Source organism: Dermochelys coriacea, chromosome 6, assembly GCF_009764565.3.
Source record: "Dermochelys coriacea isolate rDerCor1 chromosome 6, rDerCor1.pri.v4, whole genome shotgun sequence".
Lineage (NCBI taxonomy): Eukaryota > Metazoa > Chordata > Testudines > Dermochelyidae > Dermochelys > Dermochelys coriacea.
This window is the reverse complement of record NC_050073.1, coordinates 72800958-72821718: the sequence shown is the minus strand read 5'-3', so window position 1 is coordinate 72821718 and position 20761 is coordinate 72800958. Positions and strand designations below refer to the sequence as shown.

The following is a 20761-nucleotide window of genomic DNA, read 5'->3' as shown; positions in this document are numbered from 1 at the left end:
GCTGTGTCATCTATTTAAAAGGAAATAAAAAATCGAGTATGGAGATTACTGCTCATCATCACTCTTAGTATAAAAGGAGAGCTATGGATTTCAAAGAATGGACAAAGAAAAAAGGCCAAATACCTAAAAGAGTCAGAAATTTGGAAATTGAATAGTAAAATTCTTGACCTATGTCTGCATCCTATTTTAAAAACATCTGGATAGTTACTTGTCGATGTTCAAATATTAGGACATCAATAGAGAGATTCATGCCACAAATAGAGGTTTCTTGTGGCTGTGTTTCAATAAAACTAGGTCTGGCAAGCAACAACCCCTTTAGATAATTGTTACCTGCCTTTCAACCAAGGTAGTCTATGCATATTTAATCAGGTCCCCAGGCTCTTGATTAGTCTGTAAGTACCTACACTGGAAACAAATATTTAATAATGGGCTCTTCAGTCTAGCAGGGAAAGATATAACATTATCCAATGACTGAAAGTTGAAGCTAGACAAATTCAGGTTGGAAAGGAGGCATACATTTTTAACAGAGAGAGTAATTAACCACTAAAACAATTTACCAGGGGTCGTGGTAGATTCTCCATTGCTGACAATTTGTAAATCAAGAGTGGATATTTTTCTAAAATAAATGATATCGGAATTATTTTTGGAAAGTTCTATGGCCTAGGTTATATGGAAGATCAGACTGTATAATCACAAGTGGTCCTTCTGTCCTTGGAATCTGTGAATACAGGATGCAATGTACTTCATTAATCCAGAAGAGAAACAGCAGAATGGGAATTTGCATTTTGTAATACCAAGTCTCAATTTGCACAGTTGGTTGATTTACCCTTTAAGTTACAGCCAGAGGATTTTAAAACAGAGATCTGGTTGCATGAGTTGTGTCACAGAGTAGTGTTGGTTTTCTGAAATCAAATTGATCTACTCTTTCAGAGAATATCAGAATTTTAAATCATCACTCCCAGTATAAATTTGACTAAACACTAATTTGAATATCATGGAGTACTTTGCAAAATGTGTATTATTAAGTATGACATAAAAACAAACAACTTTCTTTTAGTGTCAGTCAAGTGATACTTATCAAAAACTAATGTCATAGCTAAGATCCTGATGATGATCAATATATTTCTGAAGAACAAGCCTCAATATACTGAAAAGTATGCTTAAATTCTAGGACATTTATTCTCAGCTAATGTAAATAGAAGTAGCTTCACTAATGTCAGTGCAGCCATTCCAATTTACATCATTTGCACCTTATATGTGGAAATTAAAGAAAAAAATGGGTTGTATAAGTTAATTTATACAGTAAGAGGAAAATAAAACAGAGCACCACCGAAGGTTTTTCATTTTGTTCTAGTGGTATAACAGTTACAAAAGAGAGTTGATGAAATTTATTGAAATGGACAGATAACTCTTGACCCATTTGTTAGCACTTCTTGTTGGCATCAGATAATATTTTCAAATTATTTTTAAGATAATGGGCTGTTGTCAGATCTTATATCAAAAAATTTCTGCTTGCAACCACTAAAACCATCATTGAATATATTATTTTCCCCCTGCATATTTATTTCAGTAGCATATTTATTGTTAGGGTTGTGCAACAATTTGGGGCAGGAACCATCTTTCCATATCTTTGTGTACAGTGGCTTGCACAATGGAGCCTTAATCAAAGGCTCTAGCCCCTACTGCAATAGAAATGATAGGTAATAATCTTAGCCATTTTTTAGCTCCCATGCAGAATTGGATAAAGGCTCTTGTTCCTTTGTAGTAAAATGTGGACAAAACTCAAAGTCTGACAGGAAATAGAGTGGGATGCATGAATTAGTGAGTGGCATGCCAGCACACTAAAAAAAAGAAAGTTGGTAATAAATGGTGAGAAAAACCTATTGAAGACAGAAATATACTGCAGTACTTTATTTGGGAAGGCATGTAGCGCTAAACTATATACATTTTAGCAACATCTAGTGTGCTGGAGTAGAATTTGTGTATATATTCTGCAAGCCGAGACAATCTGAAATGAAGCCCACACGCTACCAGTATTTGTAGATAGCTCAGGTGAGAACACATTGACCATCAAAGGTGCTAAATCTTATAGAGCATTCCACATATTAGCTGAACTGGGCTGCCTGTGCACTACCATGTCATGTATGTGTGTCCTCATCCAAATACATTGTAGCCTAGGATAAAGTGCTCTAAGCTAGGCATCAGAAGACCATGAGTTCTGGGATGACCTCTACTGGCTGCTGTTTATATTTCTGTGCACTTGAGCATTCTTACTATTATTGAGCAAGGCCTCACTCTGTTGGTCACCCAAGAATAATTCCCCCATTAAATAAAAAAGCTAATTGAAAGTTTGCACAAAGTAACTTCCAGATCTCTAATTTGGAGACCTAAATCATATGTAGTCAGCCACAATACATCTAAGAATGGATGTACCAAATCTATGAGTTTGTCTATCCTGTCTGTAACTGTTGCTCTAACTACAAGAACATACTCCCCTTCCTGAGCCAGGAATATTACCAAGGATTCCTGATCTCCAGCATTCTATTACTGTCTGATAAATAGTTGTATAACCAACTAAAAAAGTATGCTAAATACCTACTAGAGGCTGGTTCACATAGAGGATATCAGTTACTCCTTTAGCTCAAGTAACAGAGGTCTCTGCTGAGAATCCAAAGTTCCAGGTTTTAAACAGTAGTGATAACACCCAACAGTGGGAGGGATCTCCTTGGTTTTGTAGTGATTTTCTCTGTTTTTCTTAACTCCATGGCATGTGAGCCATAGAAGACCTTCTGGCCATGCAAGAGCATTCCACCAAATGGCTATAGAACAGGTTGAAAAGATGAGAGAGCCTGTTTTACATACAGAAGGACCACTTAATGTTTTCTCTAGTGTGACAAAGTTCCTCTTCTGCCTTGGTGGGTCCTGTGCTTATTGGTGAATTTGCTTACCTCAGAGATTCACGGCAGCCCTCAGTTTGGCCACTTTTGTGGCTCAAATCTGCCGTTCACTCACTTAGCCTCATTACTGGCCAGCATTGGGAAAAGGAAAAAGAACAATCCCTGCAGTCTCTGCTGATCCATTTAGTGGATTGGGGAACAGGCCAGAGACCTTCCCCTCTGGTGGAACCCACAGTCCAGGTCAATGCCTCCGGTATCAAATAGGGAGTTGGAGGGATGGGGGGAACCCTGGCCCGCCCTCTACTCTGGGTTTCAGCCCAGGGCCCTGTGGATTGCAGCTGTCTACAGTGGCTCCTATAACAGCTGCATGACAGCTACAACTCTCTGGGCTACTTCCCCATGGCCTCCTCCCAACACCTTCTTTATTCTCACCATTCTTCCTTCTGATGTCTGATAATGCTTGTACTTCTCAGCCTTCTCACTCTCAGCTTCTTGCGCATCTTGCTCCCAGCTCCTTTGATGCACACCACAAACTGAAGTGAGCTTCTTTTTAAACCCAGGTGCCTTGATTAGCCTGCCTGTCTTAATTGATTCTAGCAGCTTCTTGATTGGCTGCAGATGTTCTAATCAGCCTGTCTGCCTTAATTGTTTCCAGAAAGTTCCTGATTGTTCTAGAACTTTCCCAGTTACCTTACCCAGGGAAAAGGGACCTACTTAACCTGGGGCTAATATATCTTCCTTCTATCACTCTCCTGTAGCCATCTGACCCAACCCTGTCGCACTAGATAGAACCATAAGAAACAAATGTTAGCTCTTGCCTTTTTACTAAGCCATACATTTATTATAAAAATATCCATTTCAAATGTGCCTTTCATTGTTTTTTACTCTTAAAATCAGTCATTCATAAAATATGCCACTTTCTCTTTACTTGGAGCGATATCTTGCAAAATTTAGTTTGTTCTGTAATAAAAGTTGCTCTGCATGCTCATGTTGATTTGGCACATATGGAATCAACTCATACAGTAAAAGTAAGCTGTACAATTTGTTTGTTTTACAAAACTAATAAAAGTACAAAATACCCCAAAATAAATATTTAAACTTCCTTTTCTGCATTGAATTGAAAATATGATGAAACGAAATCTAAAAAGAAAGCATTTGCACTCATGGAATTCAGGTGACAATCATAGAAGTATAATTAAAAACAGAATTGTGTTAATCACAATTTGCTGTGGGAGAATGAGATTATTAAATGTGTATTGCTACCCTTTTTCCTTAAACGAAAGTAATTTTAACACACTGTGGTCCCATAGTCAGTAAAAAGAAAATACAGAATTGGTTTTAATGCAGAGTCAGATCCTCAGGAATAAGTCCAGGGGCAATGTGCAAACGTGAGGTAAAGCTCACCCCATGCTCTCTTATCATTGCCTGAGGGCTGTTACGATTTACACTAACCTGTAAGAGCCACAAGAGATTGAAAATGGAGGCCAGAATTGAGATAACATAGGAGCAGCCCCGTCACACACACACACGCTCCCTTTTCACGTCTGCTTCAGCAATAGTATAAGTCATTATATTAGCCCCATGCCACTGGAGAATCACCCACATACTGAGATAATTTGCCTTGGATATTTTATGTAGGACTTTCAGCCAAAGTAGCCGTCAATGAAGTGCAAAATAGCCTCACCAAACCCAAGGATCTGGCCCAAATGTTTCATACTTACATGGTGATACAAAGTTTACAAGTTGTTGGTTTGGTTTGGGTTTTTGTTTTGTTTTGTGTTGTTTTGTTTGCTTGTTTGTTTATTTGTAACTGTGCTGCTGCTGTTTTTCATTAAATTTATTTTTTGTTGGCTTGACCTTGCGTTTCTGGAGGTGAAGAACTCTGATAATGACAATAATCTTTGTGAAAAGTAAATGGATTCATAGATTCATAGATACTAAGGTCAGAAGGGACCATTCTGATCATCTAGTTAAATAACTGATAACACTGGGTCTTGTGGCCTTTTTTTATTTGGCAAGACAAATCATAGACTGGTAATTCAGACCTCTAAGTATATGCAATAACAAAAGTTTACAAGAGCTGGAAATCTGATAGGAAAAAAGGCAACACATCAGACTGTAATGGAGATAGAATCACTTGTGCCAATGCAATGAAAAATTGATTTCACCTATCATTCTCTTTGCTTAAAAAAATAGGTGAATTTCCTGCAGGTGAGAGATGCTGGGTGGAGCTGGTTGGGAATTTTCTGTCTAATGATTTTTCAGAAAATGCAGTTTCCACAAAATTGAAATTTTTCACAGGAAAAGATTTTGACTTTTCAAAAAAATGTCCATTTTCCATTGGGAATATAGAAATGAAAAAATTCGTTTTGGGTAGGCTTGACCAGTATTGAAATATTTTTCTTTAAACTGACCCAAAATGTTTAATTTTGAATCCGCCCAAAAAAAATTAAACCACATTATTTTATTGGAGTTGTTCCGACCTCCATTTTCTGCTAGGACTGGGCTTCTGAGGGGACTGCATCTCCCACAGTGCATTTCCTCTTCATGGAGCATCATCGGAGTTGCATGACTATGGAGACCAGACCCACCATTCTTACAGGACAACAGGCAAGGACAGTCTAATGCTGAAAAGCAATTTGGGAAACTGAAGCAAAACATTTATATTTTGAAAATGTTACATAATGATCAAAAATATCAAAACAATATTTTCAGTATTTCCAAATCATTTTTTTCCATTTATGGAAAATGTTGACATTTCAACTTTTTGTCATGTTTCGGGACTGTGACCTGGTGCCAGCTCTTGCCAAGGCTGTAGAAGTCAGCTGAACCCTGACAAATACATCGCTGGAAACCAGACTAGCTCACCTGTATTTTAGCTTGTCCCATGAACTTGAATTCTGGAGGAAGGAAATAAAGATAGCTGACATGAAAATTCTTCATCTCTTTGCTGTTTGGGCTCTTTTAGGGCTGGAAGCTAGGACTCAAAAGCAGAGATCCCCAGGGTCAACCTGAGTTAGCCCTAAAAGATATTGAGTGCTAACAGATTATTACATCTCTGTCACCTATTGGAACCATAGACTATAACTTATTTATGTGTATATGTTTGCTTGCCTTAACCTGAAAACAACTCTCTCATTTCTTTTCTTATTTAATAAATAGTTAGTTTACTATAGGATTGGCTATCAACATTGTCTAAATGGGATGTAAGTGACTGGTCTCTTGGGACAGGGAGTAACCTGAATATGTTGTGATCTTTGGTGTAAGTAACCATTTATGACTAAGTCCAGCTTGCCTGGGTGATGGGATAGACTGGAGTGCCCAAGTGGACTTCCTGTGACTCCATAATAAGACTGGTATAATGCTTTAGATTTCACAAACCCAGTAACAAATGCGAACTCCTGATTATATAACATACCACCAGATTGAGGTATCTGCCCTGCTTTTCGACAGTCTTTCCTGAGGGTGGCACTTATGGTCATTAACCACTCCAAACAGTGTGACAGGGACAAAAATCAATGTTGAAATTTTGCAATTTCTGAATTTCAGTCTGCTTTTGTGCTGCGGTTGACAGCACTGTACTGATTGCATTCTATTTAACCACAGAGCACTTATGGCATGGGAGTTAGTTTCCCTTTCCTGTTCTTCTCTGATGTGGAAAGAGTGATCATCTGTTGGGATGAATGGAAAATTCAGACCCCATGCCCATTCAGTCTTTGACCTCTTTGCTAAGTCTTCAATAAGATGCCATGGTTTTGTGATGTGGACATGTCTAATAGGAATTCAGATGAGATCACCAAATCATAAGTAATAAATATATTGAATAATCATCAAAAGGTAGCTATTTGCAATCCAGTCCCTTTTCTTGTACAATTTTTACAATTCCTTTATATGAACTAGTACTCTCTTTTGGACTTAATTCTTAGATGAGATGATTAGCATCTTGCGACTCATTTTATTCTACAAACAATTTTTTCTCTATCACTTTACTGAATTTTTGGGAGTATGCTACAAAGAAGTACTCATTACCTATGGTTTAAATCTGCTACAGACAAGTTCTGCATCTCAGATATAATGCAGGATCAGGTATAATGCAAATTAGTATTACTCTGTCACTTTTGTTTGCTAGTGCTGTCCCAATTCTTGTTTTGCTGTCAGGATGTGATGCAAAGAACAAATGAACATGCTGATTAGTGGCTTATATAAAACTGCTGATCTCAATAAATTGGCTTAAGATCTAAGCATCATTCATTTTCATCTGGATCATAATGTATGATAAACATTTAGATTAAAAATAATGAGTTGCCTAGTACTGAGTATGATACTAAGTCAGCTGCCTACCTTACCTTAGTTTTAATTCCTCTTCTTTTTCTACTCTACTCCTCTGCATTATCAGGATGCTTGAAATCATCTGTATACACATGTGCAGATGATACCGTGCTTCATATCTCAGATTGTGAAACAGATGTATTGAGGTAATACTGAATGAAGACTTGGAAATTGTAACTAGATGGGCAAATGAACATAAATTCCAGCTGAATCCAGCAGAAACAAAGTCCACCTACTTCACCACAAACCATAAGATGGTCAAGTACAGTCCAAAATCAACATTGGATGGAGAAAGTATTGCTGCAGAGAGGAACCCAGTATACCTTGCAGTGTCCTTGGACACAGAACTAAGGTTTGGACCACAAGTCAATAAGGTGGCAGTCAAAGCAGAGTGGAGACTGAATCTCTTAAGAAGTATCACTGGCACCAATTGAGGTACACGTGTTAGCTGACACTGACAACAGCATGCTGCTTGATAGTTAGCCCAGTACTTGAATATGCCTCCACTATTTGGTCATATATTGCTCCTAGTTACATTGCCAAATTCAACATTGAGCAGTCATCTACAGTTCTCTTGATAACTGGAGCAGTAAGATTCACTCCAACAGCAATTTGTGAACAAAAGTCTGATATTCAACCTCTTAAGAACCGTAGAAAAAAAACGCTAATTCAGTATTGAAATTGTCTTTGTTCCCACCTGAATGTCATCACTGCTCAGGTCTGTTCAGAAATGGGAAAATCAAAACAAGGCTGAAACAGTCATCTTATTTTGAAAGATGTAAAGGCTACTGAAGAAAAGGAAGATTTGATGTCAGGAGGGTAGAGTGCATGAAGAAGCTTGTCGGTCCAGTTAATCCTCCACTTAAACATATTTACTTTAGTAAATGTCTCTCCCTTTAAGGGAGAGACGCAATACATGGACTTGGGTACACTAAGGAAAAATGCAGAAGACAATCCAACAGTATCAGTCAAATTCACCTGTAAACTGATAGTTCATCAGAGATATCATTCAAGAATGATTGTTGTGGTGTCTTCATCCAGTGGCCCAATGGAATGAGTGCAAAAAAGTGTATTATTTGGGATATATCCTCTCAAATTATATGGCTGAAATGAAAGCTATCCTCACTGCAGTGCAAGAAATAAACAGAGCAGAAATAGAGACAGATGTTGTGGTGTTTGTTGACTTGCAGGTGGCAATCCTCAGTTCCTTTTGGAGAAACCAGAATGCTCTTATTGATGCAGTTCATTAGGAGGTGTGGAGGCTCGGATATCGAGGCAATGAATGGACTTTTCGGTAAAGTCCATCACACATTGGTATGTACAGAAGTGAGGTAGTTGATAAGTTGGCCAAAGTTGGAAGATTGGAAACTCAGGTAAGAATGACAATGCTCAAGGATAGTGCCTCACAATGAAGGAAAATTTTAGTTGAAATAAATGGTCGAAGATAAAAGATCCTCTGATATCAAAGCATCTCAGAAAATAACACTGACTATTGTGAGATTATGGACAGGGCACCCTGTAGGACTGAAAATCAATAGAGATGGGACTAAAATATATCAACTCTGCAAGTCATGTCGGGAGCAGGCTTTAACGCCTTTGACTGTAATGTTGTAAGGCAAATGTTGTTCAGATTTGACACCTTAGATCAAACCCTTACAGAGGACCCTACAAGAGTCACCAAATTCATTCTTGAACTTCATGGCCTGATATGATTATTGTGAGATACAAATAACAACCTCAGAGAGAACCGCTCAATTATATGAAGGAAAGGGGTCAAATATTGGGAGAGAGGAGTAAGGGGACACTCAAATTGAAGTTGGATTTTCTGAGAGATGAGGAAGATGAGGGTAGCAGGCGGAAAACTTCTTATTCGTTTTATTTTTCTAAATATTATATTACTAAAAAGTATGCTTTGTCAGCAGTCTGATCACCATGTTTGAATATTATATCCTGATTTCATATGTAGGCCATCTTTGTCTTAATGGGCTGTATTAATCAGGGTAGAAACTGTCTTCTATTATATTTAGAAAGCCCCTATCACACAGTCCCTTTATCTAGTTGCAATATACCCCGTATTTTCTACTGTCTTTTGTTTAAACTGTAGCTATGTTTTTTAAATAAACTTAGTGAAGCTGATGAGTCTTCAACATTTTTTTAAAAAAACAGACCCTATATCTAGATGTGTAAACATATACGTAGAAGCCTAACTGTAGGCACTAGATTTTGATAATCTTGGCCATGAATGTTTTGATGTTAAACCCAGAAAGCCAGAGAGTTCTGAATTAATGGTCTACCCTTAATATGCTCAGTGAGTTACTGTACCTAGGCATAAAGTGGTATGTAAAGATTTTTAGTCTTAACTCTGAATTTCCTTGCAGTTGTGGCTTTGTCAGACCTTTAGTCTATACTAAACCACAACCCCTTACCCCCACCTTAAAGTAATGTTAATGTACGTGGCAAGGCTTTTACATTAAGGATATTTCTTCCAGTGCATTATAGTGCAAATTATATTTTAAAACCAGCCAAACTATTGATGCTTTTATTGAATGGAATAATTTATTATACAAATATTTTAGTCTGTTGACATTTCATCATCAAATAACAGTAAACACAATGTACATTTCCCATAAGACTGTTCTCAAGAGCCAAGTATTTATCCTTGCCTTGCTCTGAAGGTAGTATTGTAATAATCAGCCTTAAAGCAAGACAGAGAAATATGTTTAATGTTGAGCTTTCTAATACAATACAATAATAAATAGGCTATCTGAAAATAATCTAATTTTGCCTACTGTTCCTATTAATGTTTTACAGAATCATACTGAATTTTAAAATTCATTTGATTATTTTTATTTTCTTTATACTCATTCTTTGGAGCAACTACACCAGCAATCTTACCTTTGGGGGAGCCTGCTATATTATATCTTTGGTTTGCTAGACAGTAGTTTTCTTTGTGCAGGATTATTTAACTTGATGGTTAGAATCTAATTAACTTAAATGACCTAAAACAACATATAGTTGAAGATGTATGCTCTTCTTTTCTAGAAGACAGGTTACAAATTGTATTTACAGAGCTTATTAGAGCAGTCTGTCAACATTCTAGAACTTAGACAAATTAATTGTACAATCTATATTTGGGTAAAAACATATATGGGGAAACTGGGATCTTGTCACATCAGAACTTACTTCGGTATAACTTATGTCACTCGGGTGTGAATAATGCACTCGTGGGAGGTGGAGTAACTAAGCTGATGGGAGAACTCTCGCCTGTCAGCTTAGAGCATCTTCACCAGAAGTGCTACAGCGGCGCACTTCCCCCATGTTCTTACTGTTCCCCTTGTTTTGTTTGACTTTTTCTTCAAATGGTAAAGGTAGTAATTTTGTTAATATTTTAACGTTAAAGTAATAGATGCAAAACTAATATGGAAAGCGTATAAAACATTTACTTCAAAAATAATCTTTGTCCTTTAATAGCCTGCCAGGCTGTTGGTGCACTTGAGGTTTTAAATGAATTATTCTTCTCTGGAAGATCCCAAGACCGGACAAAGATATTTCACTGAACCCTCCATAAAAGGCATGAACAATTAAAAGACTACTCTCCAATAGATTTAAGCTAGCTTTGTTGGGGAAAAGTTTAAAGCAGAGCATGGCTGTAAATTTAGGATGCCATATTCCAGCATCTGTTCTTGGAGTTTCTCACCAATTTTCTTTGCAGAAATGCTTGATAAATATTGTTTTGTGTGAAGTGGACAATCTGGTTGACTTGCATGCTTTTTACTAAAAAAATTTTGTGGCCTTTTTTCTTAAATGATATGTAAGTGTGTAGTAATCAGCTGTGCTTCCAATTTCTGTTATTTCTGGTTTTGTGTTCACACAAAGTACATTCATTTTTGCTACATATTTCCTTAGCCTTCCACAATGGAATAGTGTAGCACCAGAGTGGCTTGCTGTCAACAATATTTCTTGCTTGAAAGGCAGGATGAAAATCTTACTATGTGATTCTTAATTAATCAGTTTCTGAGTTTGGTGATTATTCATGATCCAGTTCTAACTGTGTTTAATGGAAAGTAGACAGCTTTACCCAATATCTTGCCATGATTTGGGCTTAAGCAAAAGTGATCCCGGTGAGATTCAACCAAAACAAAACTTTAGGTTATGCTTCTAGATTGGGGAAAACAACGAGAGGAATTGGCAAAGCTGATAAATACTTCCTTAATTGGAAGTTTGCTCACCTTTTGATATTGAAGTTTGTAGTCTGGGGATCCTCAGCCACATCTGGATTTCCACATGGGGGCAAGTGCTTTTTATCATTTATGCTTGATCTGGGGCTATGATCTGAAAGTGACAAAAAGTCCTGGATCAAGGTTTGATTACTTTAATGCTTTGTATGTGCAGCTACTCCTTAAAAGCATTTGTCGATTTCAGCTGAAGTAAATATGACAACCTCTTTGAAGGGGTTTTTTCACATTACACTAGTGTTCAGTAATCTGCACTATCTTCCAGTTCATTTCCTAGTGCAATTTAAAGTGTTGCTTCGAATTTATGAAGCTTTAAATCAGATGGAGCACTTGGTACCTCAGTTGCCTCTCTCCCCTTTGACCATCTCTCGTATACAAAGCCAGGTCATATCTGAAGCATTCAAGCTAAATCTCCTTTAATTTCAGGGGCAGGGAGTTCTCAGTGATAGGTCTTCGGTAATGGAATTTGCTTCACTCATCAGTTCAAAAGATCATGAGTCTGTTGACTTTCTGGTCACACTGCAATGCCCATTTCTCTCCCAGAATTTTTCCAAAGTTAGAAGGATGGATTGTGTAGCAGTAGGAGTTTGGAAAGAGAGAGCAAATTGGAGAGAGTGCAGATATTAGGTTTTTTTAACTTGGACCTAGATATTGTAGAAGGTCTTTGATAAAAAATGGGAGTGAGTATAACTAGTTATAAATCTGAATAAATAATAAACTCTGTTCATAAACTCAGTACTGTATGATTTTGGTTCAAGCAGTTCAGTAGAGTTGGCAATTCCTTTTAATAATCTTACCTCCTTTGTTCTCATCTTCCAGAATCTTGAGTACTTTTCTGGTGTTTCATTTTCTACATATACGTCATCATGTACAGATATTTGTCATTGTGTGTAACTGAAGACAAATGTTTGTACATGGATTTGATTTTGTTTACCATGGTGTTCGTGATTCTTATGGTTTGAAAAAGCATGATGTATTGTGAATTTAATTTACTGCATTTAGAAATAGCCAAGAAATCAAAACAAATGTGATTTATTATTATTATTTATTTATTATTAAGTTTGCACTTAAATCAGAGTAGAACTTTAATGGTACCTTTTATGTGTTACAGTTTAATTCTGAATGGTGTACAAACATCAGGATAATGATTAACAACAACAAAAACCCATATCACATCAAAGCTACACCTTGCTCTAGTCCTAGATAAAATAATTTATTTTAATTCCTGAGTTTTAAATACTACAAATACAAATAATACAAATACTACAAATAACAAATGTTCTATCATTAGTCATGGCTGCCAGAACTAATTGATATAAACAAGTCATAGGCAATGTTTCCCTACTGTCATCATATCTGATGACAAGATAGTCATTTATTTGGTTTTGTTTATTATGTATTTACACAGTAACATTCAACTCAAATATAGAATCTGATTTTAAGTGAAGTACAATTTTTCCTCTAACCCACTTTACACAGCCTTGCAATTCCTACAGTACAGGAACAAGATATTGTCCATATCCTCATTTATCCACAAGCACCCTTGGACACAGGTTTCCAATATCTCAATTTTTGTCCATCTATTTTAATGTAGTCATGGCAGAGATTCCTGTGCTCTTTAAATAGATCTGTAACCAACCAGCTCCCTTTAGAAGAGTGATGACATGCTAATACCCATATTACCTCACAAGATATCAGAAATGTCTCAATCATTTCACTTCATTTGAGCCCAAAAGCATCCCAAAATCCATCAAGACACTTTGGTACAAGTATTAACAAAAAATTCACTGCATTCAGTAGCACAAAGCTCTTTAAAGTCAGATTTCCATAAATTTGCACAGAATGAAATACTAGCAGCATTAATCAAATAAGAACAAATAAGTACATTAAAGGGGAAACATCACTTAAGCAAATAGAAACTGCTCCATCTGGTTTATAATATCTCGTGTGTATTCCTACTTGAAATTGATTTTTTTTAATTAAAGAATGGTTCAAAGGTGACTACATGCAACAAAAATTATAAAGAAATTTTTAATTCCTAGTTTTGCTGCTTCCACTAGAATTGTGGCTCTCTTAATCTCTTGAATTTACCATTTTTCTGTTCTTGCCATAGTGAAATCAAGTAGTTCAGGCAATGCTGTATTCTTTCTTCCATTTGAACTTAACTAAAATAATGCCTAATCTATTAGAATAAATATCATTTAAAAATGTTTATGTGGATTTTAGAACTTTGGAGGCTGTGAGATTGACAGACCTGTAAAATGAAAGACCTGTTTATCCACAGAACAAGTGCAACATGTGTAGTAGCAATATACGCTTCTCCTGACCAGCCCATCCTTATGCTTTTGACCTGGAAGAGCCATATCTAAGGAGGAGGAGGTTTTTCATTCCCAAATGCCCATTTGTTCAGTCTTTCTGCTAGTGTTTTTGGTGACTTTTGGAGAATTGCTAATATAGTTTCTATTTTTAGGAAAGGGGAAAATAAGTGATTCGGGAAACTACAGGCCTGTTAGTTTGACCTCAATTGTATGCAAAATCTTGGAACAAATTTTGAAAGAGAAAGTAGTTAAGGACTTAAAGGTGAATGGTAATTAGGATAAAATACAACTTGAATTTACAAAAGGTAGATTGTGCCAGGCCAAGCTGATCTCCTTCTTTGAGAAGATAACTGATTTTTTTCAGGTAAAGGAAAATGCAGTAGATTTAATCTACCAGGATTTCAGTAAGGCATTTGATACAGTTCCGCATGGGAAATTATTAGTTAGAGAACATAGGAATTAATATGAGAATTGAAAGGTGGATAAGGAATTGGTTAAAGGGACAACTACAATGGGTGATACTGAAAGGTGAACTGTCAAGCTGGAGGGAGGTTACTAGTGGAGTTCCTTGGGGTTCAGTCCTGGGACCAATCTTATTTAACATTTTTATTATTGACCTTGGAACAAAAAGTGAGTGTGTGCTAATAAAATTTGTGGATGACAGAAAGTTGAGTTTTAGCCAATACAGAGAAGGACTGGAATATCATATAAAGAAGATCAGGATAAGCTTTAGACTTATCAGTTGGAAGTGACGGAGGAGTAGGAGAAAGACATGGGTGTATTGGTTGATTGAGTCGTCAGTGTGATGCAACCCTGAAAAAAGCTATTGCAGTCCTAGGATGAATCAGGTATTTCCAGTAGAGACAGGGAAGTGTTAGTACCATTACACAAGGTGAGATCTCTGGTGGAATACTGTGTGCAATTCTGGTCTCCCATGTTTAAGAAAGATTAATTCAAACTGCAACAGGTGCAGAGAAGGGCTACTAGGATGATCCAGGGAATGGAAAACCTACAATCTGAGAGGAGATGCAAAGAGCTTGGCTTCCTTAGCCTAACCAAAAGAAGACTGAGGGGAGATATGATTGCTCTCTGTAAATACATTAGAGGATAAATATCAGGGAGGGAGAGGAGTTATTTAAGTGAAGCGTCAATCTGGACACAAGAACAAATAGCTATAAACTGGCCATCAGCAAGTGTAGGCTCAAAATTAGGTTAAGGTTTCTAACTAGAGGAGTGAAGTTCTGGAACAGCCTTCTAAGGAGAGCAGTGGGGGTAAAAAGCTTAATTGACTTCAAGACTGAGCTTGATAAGTTTATGGAGGGGATGGTATGATGGGACTGCCTATGATGGCATGTGGCCAATTGGCAACTGCCAGTAGCAAAAATCCCCAGTTGCTAGAGACAGGACACTAGATGGAGAGGGTTCTGCGATACTACAGAGAATTCTTTCCCAGGTATCTGCCTGGCGGGTCTTGCCCACATGCTCAGGGTCCAACTGATCTCCGTATTTGGGATCGGGAAGGAATTTTCCCCCAAGTCAGATTGACAGAGACCCTTGGGGGCGTTTCGCCTTCCTCTGCAACATGAGTGATTTGCAGGTTAAACTAATGTAAATGATGACTTTTCTGTATCTTGAAGTTTTTAAACAATGATTTGAGGACTTCAGGAACTCAGCCAGAGGTTACGGGTCTATTTCAGGATGAGGATGAGGTTCTGTGGCCTGAAATGTGCAGGAGATCAGACTAGATTATCACAATAATCCCTTCTGACCTTAAAGTCCATGAATCTATGAGACTTGGACTAAGAGTACGAAATCATTTCATGTGATCCCTGGTCAGGCAACTGAGCAGCCACATGATGGTAATAACTTTCAGTCACTACTGACCTGTATGGAATTCCTACCAGTGATTTTGTGATGAAAAGTTCTGGATCTCATTACCTATCTCCTGATTCATCTAGTTCTCCATGATTGCTATTCTAATCTTAATTATATACTTGATTATCATAATAAATTATATTTAACAGTTCTATAGCACTCTGTTGTGCAGAAGCATGTATTCTAAGCTATCCAACGTAACAAAAGTCCAACTGAGATCTTTGTATAAAATTATTTATAAAAATAAGGAAAAGTTAAAGCAGTACTGATACAAACTGGATTAAATGTTAAAGAAAACTGTGACAAGGGGTCTTCAAGACTGCTGGTAAAGTCAGAGGTTGATATGAAAATGAGCTGAAAAAGCCTCAAAATGTGAAGAAATGTTTATAGTTCAAATCACCAAACTGTGTTTTGAACTGGCTAATTTTAATGGCTTGAGGTTGTAACCCCTATTTGGACATTGCTTATCTAGAGAATTCACTGAAGGGAATAGTAAGATAGCAGGACCGAGAACTAGAAGGCAGTGAACTTTATCATTACCCACACACCCTCCCATCACTAAGGAACCCTGGGGTCTACCATAACACCAATGGGCTTTATCATTCTGATCCTGAAAGATGACCTGACCAGACCCAGCAGTGAAAGAGAACCAGGTGACATAACCATCTCTGTTGTCTTTGGCTAAATCCTGACCATCTTAGACGTGAATCTGAAATTCCTATTGTTCCCCACATCCCTGAGGTAATTTTTCCTTCACCGCCTTATTTCTTCTCTATCCTATTTTTCTCTTTTTGCCTTCTGCCTCATAAGAGTCTCACTTAGGTGGCCAAGAGAAATACCTTTTGTAACAGAACGTTAAGCCTGTGACTAGAGAGGCTAACTAGAAGCAATGCCTTAAATATCCTTTGCCCTCTACACTGTCTTCCCATATTCAAATCACAGTCCAGGTCTCTGTCCTTACTTTCATGACACTCAGTGGTATGGGCCCAGGATACCTAATATATCACCTGAAGCACCAAAATAAGGACCATGGTCAAAATTTCCACTACTTAGGCACAATGGAGATATCCACAACCAGGGCAAAGCTTGTTTGTGCAGGAGACAGAGTAGTCTGTGTCTCACCACTTTCCCTCCCCACAAAGACTGGAACTAACTCCCACAGAATCTAAAAACCATATCAAACATCACCACTTTCCCACCTCTTAGGTTGCAAGCGAGAGTAAACATCAAAAACAGAAGTTGAATTTTTTATATATTTCCTATCATTTTTTCTCCCTTTTTTGTGTATTTTTTTTTTACAAAGGGGAAAAGGGTTGGACTAGATCAGTAGCGCAAGACCATGTAAATTAACTTTTTTTCCTTTCTTCAAAAAGAACCATTAATGCCATCTTAAAAGACTGTCAAGCAGGGGTTTTCCCCTATAAATGACTCTTTGCAGCTAAATGGAAAGGGAATAAGGGAAATTGTTAAAATGAAAGCTTTACTTAATACTTTAAGTTTTGATGCTTTAATTGCTTTTCTTCTTTTTTCTGTGTGCTTAATAGAACGTTTAAAAGATTTTTAATGGTGGTTGTTACCATGGGAGTTAGCCAGCAAAACCCTGAGCCACAAATAACTTCAGTGTTATAACGGTAAACAAGGGTTTTATTAACATCTTAACCATTATTGGGCCTGAGACACATCCTTCTAAACTTTGAAATAATGCATAGTATCTCAAAATTTGAGTAATCTGTTAATAATAATTTGTACTTCACTACAAGGATTGCATTTTAGTACAAGGGCCTCTCAATCACAGAAACAATAACCTTCACAATATCCCTGTGAATTAGGTGATAACTCATTTTACATATGGGTAAACTGAGGCCTGAATAGATTAAGTGATTTACATAAAATCACACAGCAATTAAATTATTTTTAATCCAGCTACCCCTCTGTTATCATATCTAGACACACTCTGCTCTTCTAATTACTCCAGAAAAGGTATTCTGAGTAATGTGATTTTACCATGTTGCAAACTGTAGTAGTCAATTGTAGTCTCAGACCTGGAATATGACATGTTACTGCCAATCTTAACAAATCTGCTATTCCATTTAGATCCTCCTCACAAGTGGTGGTGGTTTTTTCCCAAGCTAACCACATAAACCAATATCTCATGCATATCTCTAGTTTGAAAATGTATTTTAACACTGTGCTAACAAACTAGTCCAGTATGGTGCAAGCCAAAAAAAGGAGTAATAAAATAATTTGTGATTTTTTTTTTAGACTGGTAACTTTACTCCACTGAAAAGGGTGATTAATCTGCAAATAAGCCTTAATAGCATTATAAATTTGTCAGAAGAGGAGCTATGTTGTAAGTCCACATAAAATGTTTTCATTTATGTTTTGAGGCCCAGGAGAATTTTCAGTGATAAGGAGTATCAGCAACAATAACTCTCATGTGACTCAGTTGTGTGCTTCTTTTCAGAATAAAAGGTAAAAAATGATACAATTTTCAATCTTAAGTGCGGGGGGAAAACAAGACTGACAGGTTAGGATTATACTGTGTAGGGCAGTGTTTCTCAACATGGGGGTCATGGGACGGGTTAGGGTGATCACAAGTACAGGGCCGGCATTAGGGGGTGACAAGCAGGGCAGTTGCCCAGGGTCCTACCCCACAAGGAGCCTTTGAAACTAAGTTACATGCTTCAACCCTGGGTGGTGGGGGCTGAAGCATGTAACTTAGCTTGGCATGGGGCCCCAGGCAGTTGTCCTGCTTGCCACCCCCTAACGCTGGCCCTGAGTACTAATAATTTACTTAATAATATTTGAGGTAGGGGGTCACAATTTTTTCAAGTCTTAGTAAGGGGATTACATTTTTGTTTAAGTTCAAAGGGGGTCGCCATCACAAAAAGGTTGAGAAACACTGGTGTAGAGTATTACGTATCAAACAGGAGACAGATTGGAGAGTCCTAGCACTGGAGGTGACACATTCAGAATGAAATGGGAGAATGCCAGACACAGCAGAAATCTGCCAACAGATTCCAAAGGAAGCAAAGATAACCAACGTGGAAGGAGGCATTTGCTTCCCTTCTGGATGTGTGGTGCCACAGTAATGGGCAGCACAGTTGGAGAACAGATGAGGCAAATAGGTGAAGATGATAAAGATTGGTTTTCCCTTCTCGCATGAGTTTGTTACCTGTATGGCTTATGCATAATTCTGTGTTTAAGTGTAAAATAGTTCTGACTGTCAATTATACGCCATAGTATGTTTGGCAGTTAAACTGCTAAGGAACATAGTGTGAAGTTGCTCAGCATGATTTGCTATCCAGTCTTGGACTAATTCTAAGATTTGGGAAGTTGGAAGCACAAACGAGCTGTGTTCCATTTGTTAGTTCATCTGTTCTGTTGTTTGTTTTATTGTATATTTGTGTGTAAGGATTCTAAATGTTTATCTATATATATATATTTAATATGGAATATCCTCTTCAGTGCTGATTCTGGGAACTACATTCAGCAAGTTGGGTATTTACTCATGTAATGCATTCATCTATTGAAATGTTTTGCTATCATAATTTGCTGATCAGTTTTTCAGATTAGCAGCATAATTTTGCAACAATTTTTTTTAATAAACCATGGGGTAAGCAGTTCAAAATATCCTGTTAAATATAATTTTGGGACATGTTAGTACTCTGGCAAGGACAGAAGCATGATCAACAGCTGCATAAACAGAAAGCACTCACAGATCATTCAGATATCATCTTGTACTGGCTTTAGGACAGCCTATTGGTTCAATCCCTAAAAATAAACAACTATTAATCACCTAATGGCAATGTGAGTTGGCCAGAACTTTTGGCTACCTGGATCTAAGTCTACCATATTCAATACCTTGTCTCATGTTTTCTGTCACCCAGAATAAGAGGCAGTTTGCAGGTAGGCATTCCTTTAAAAAAAGAGTGTTACAAGCATAACCAAATGTTTAAAATAACTTCTCAGTGCAGATATATAGCTTAAAATTTGTAGAAATCAAACAATAGTGAGCTCAATCAGCAGTCTTTGCGTTGCAACTAATAGACATTAAGGTTTCTCAGTGAAACTACAGAATAAGCAAGAACCTTAAAAAGCATTGTTTTATTGTGTGGGTTTTAATCAGAAAGTAGAAATTTGGCAGGATCTTATTCTTCCCCAAATATGTTTACTTTGACATTGGCTTCTTCAAAAATAACTATGACAATTGTTTAACTCAATGAGTAACCGTTAGTCACCTTCTCAAAGGACAATAACTAAATAACTCTTGCAGAGCCTAACTTGGAGTGGTAAGATGGATGGCAAGCAAGTGATAGGTCATTAAATGATGGGTGGCAGGAAGGAAAAGTGCTGCTCCTTTGGATGGGTTTATGTTTTGTACGTCCCATGTTACTGTGTTTTCAAATGTACAGTGAGGAAATGCAGAACCCTGGAAGACATCTTTCAGTGCGAAGTCCCTTTTAGACTGCAATCTAAATACATAAATGTGACAGAATAATATAAAATGTGCACACACACACACACACTCACTCTACTGAAAGCTCTCAGAATTTTTTGGAAGTCATTTTAGAAAGTTTTCTGATAGTTCTATTGTCATCTGTGCAACTAGTTATATCTCTTTTACTGTTTTTGGTTTGTTTAGTTTTTTTAACTTCTCCCACTTCTCCTGTAGTGGGGATGCCCAAACTGTCTTATTAAGGAACAGTGCCCTGAGCTGACAAGAATACACAGAACATCACATTTCTCTTTTAAGGAGTTTTCACTTAAACCTGAATCCAGTAGTCTAGGTGGATAAAGTCCTTGGACTGTGCTTGCCTCTTCTTTGGGGCACCCTTTTTACCTCTAAACCTTAACCTCCTAACTGGTCATTAGAACTGACTAACTTGCCAGGAGAGCAGAAATAATTAGTATCCTCCAAAATGAGTATGATTGATAAGGCATAATCCACCAAAGGCCAGTGGAATGGCCAGAATCAAGCACAATTAGACACAAGCACAATGAGAATCACTACCTCTACTCTCCCACTTGCTCCCAAATGTTTTCTTTTGAACTTCACTTAATTACCCAGAAATATGTTGGTACTATCTTACATTCTTATCACCTA

At 37.3% G+C, this 20761-nt stretch overlaps 1 protein-coding gene across 9 annotated transcripts in view; it reads left to right on the top strand.

Annotated features, from left to right (window-relative positions):
* Nucleotides 1–20761, top strand: part of CDIN1 (CDAN1 interacting nuclease 1) — a 176098-nt gene that overhangs the window by 145669 nt on the left and 9668 nt on the right. For 3 of the 9 annotated variants that reach the window (XM_043515717.1, XM_043515713.1, XM_043515714.1), the window contains one exon: nt 8417–8577. The exons of the other annotated variants lie outside the window; for them this stretch is intronic. In XM_043515717.1, coding sequence (XP_043371652.1) covers nt 8417–8561 — 145 coding nt within the window. In that variant the 3' untranslated portion in view covers nt 8562–8577. Of the gene's footprint in view, nt 1–8416; nt 8578–20761 lie in introns of those variants that run through there. 9 annotated transcript variants of the gene reach the window in all.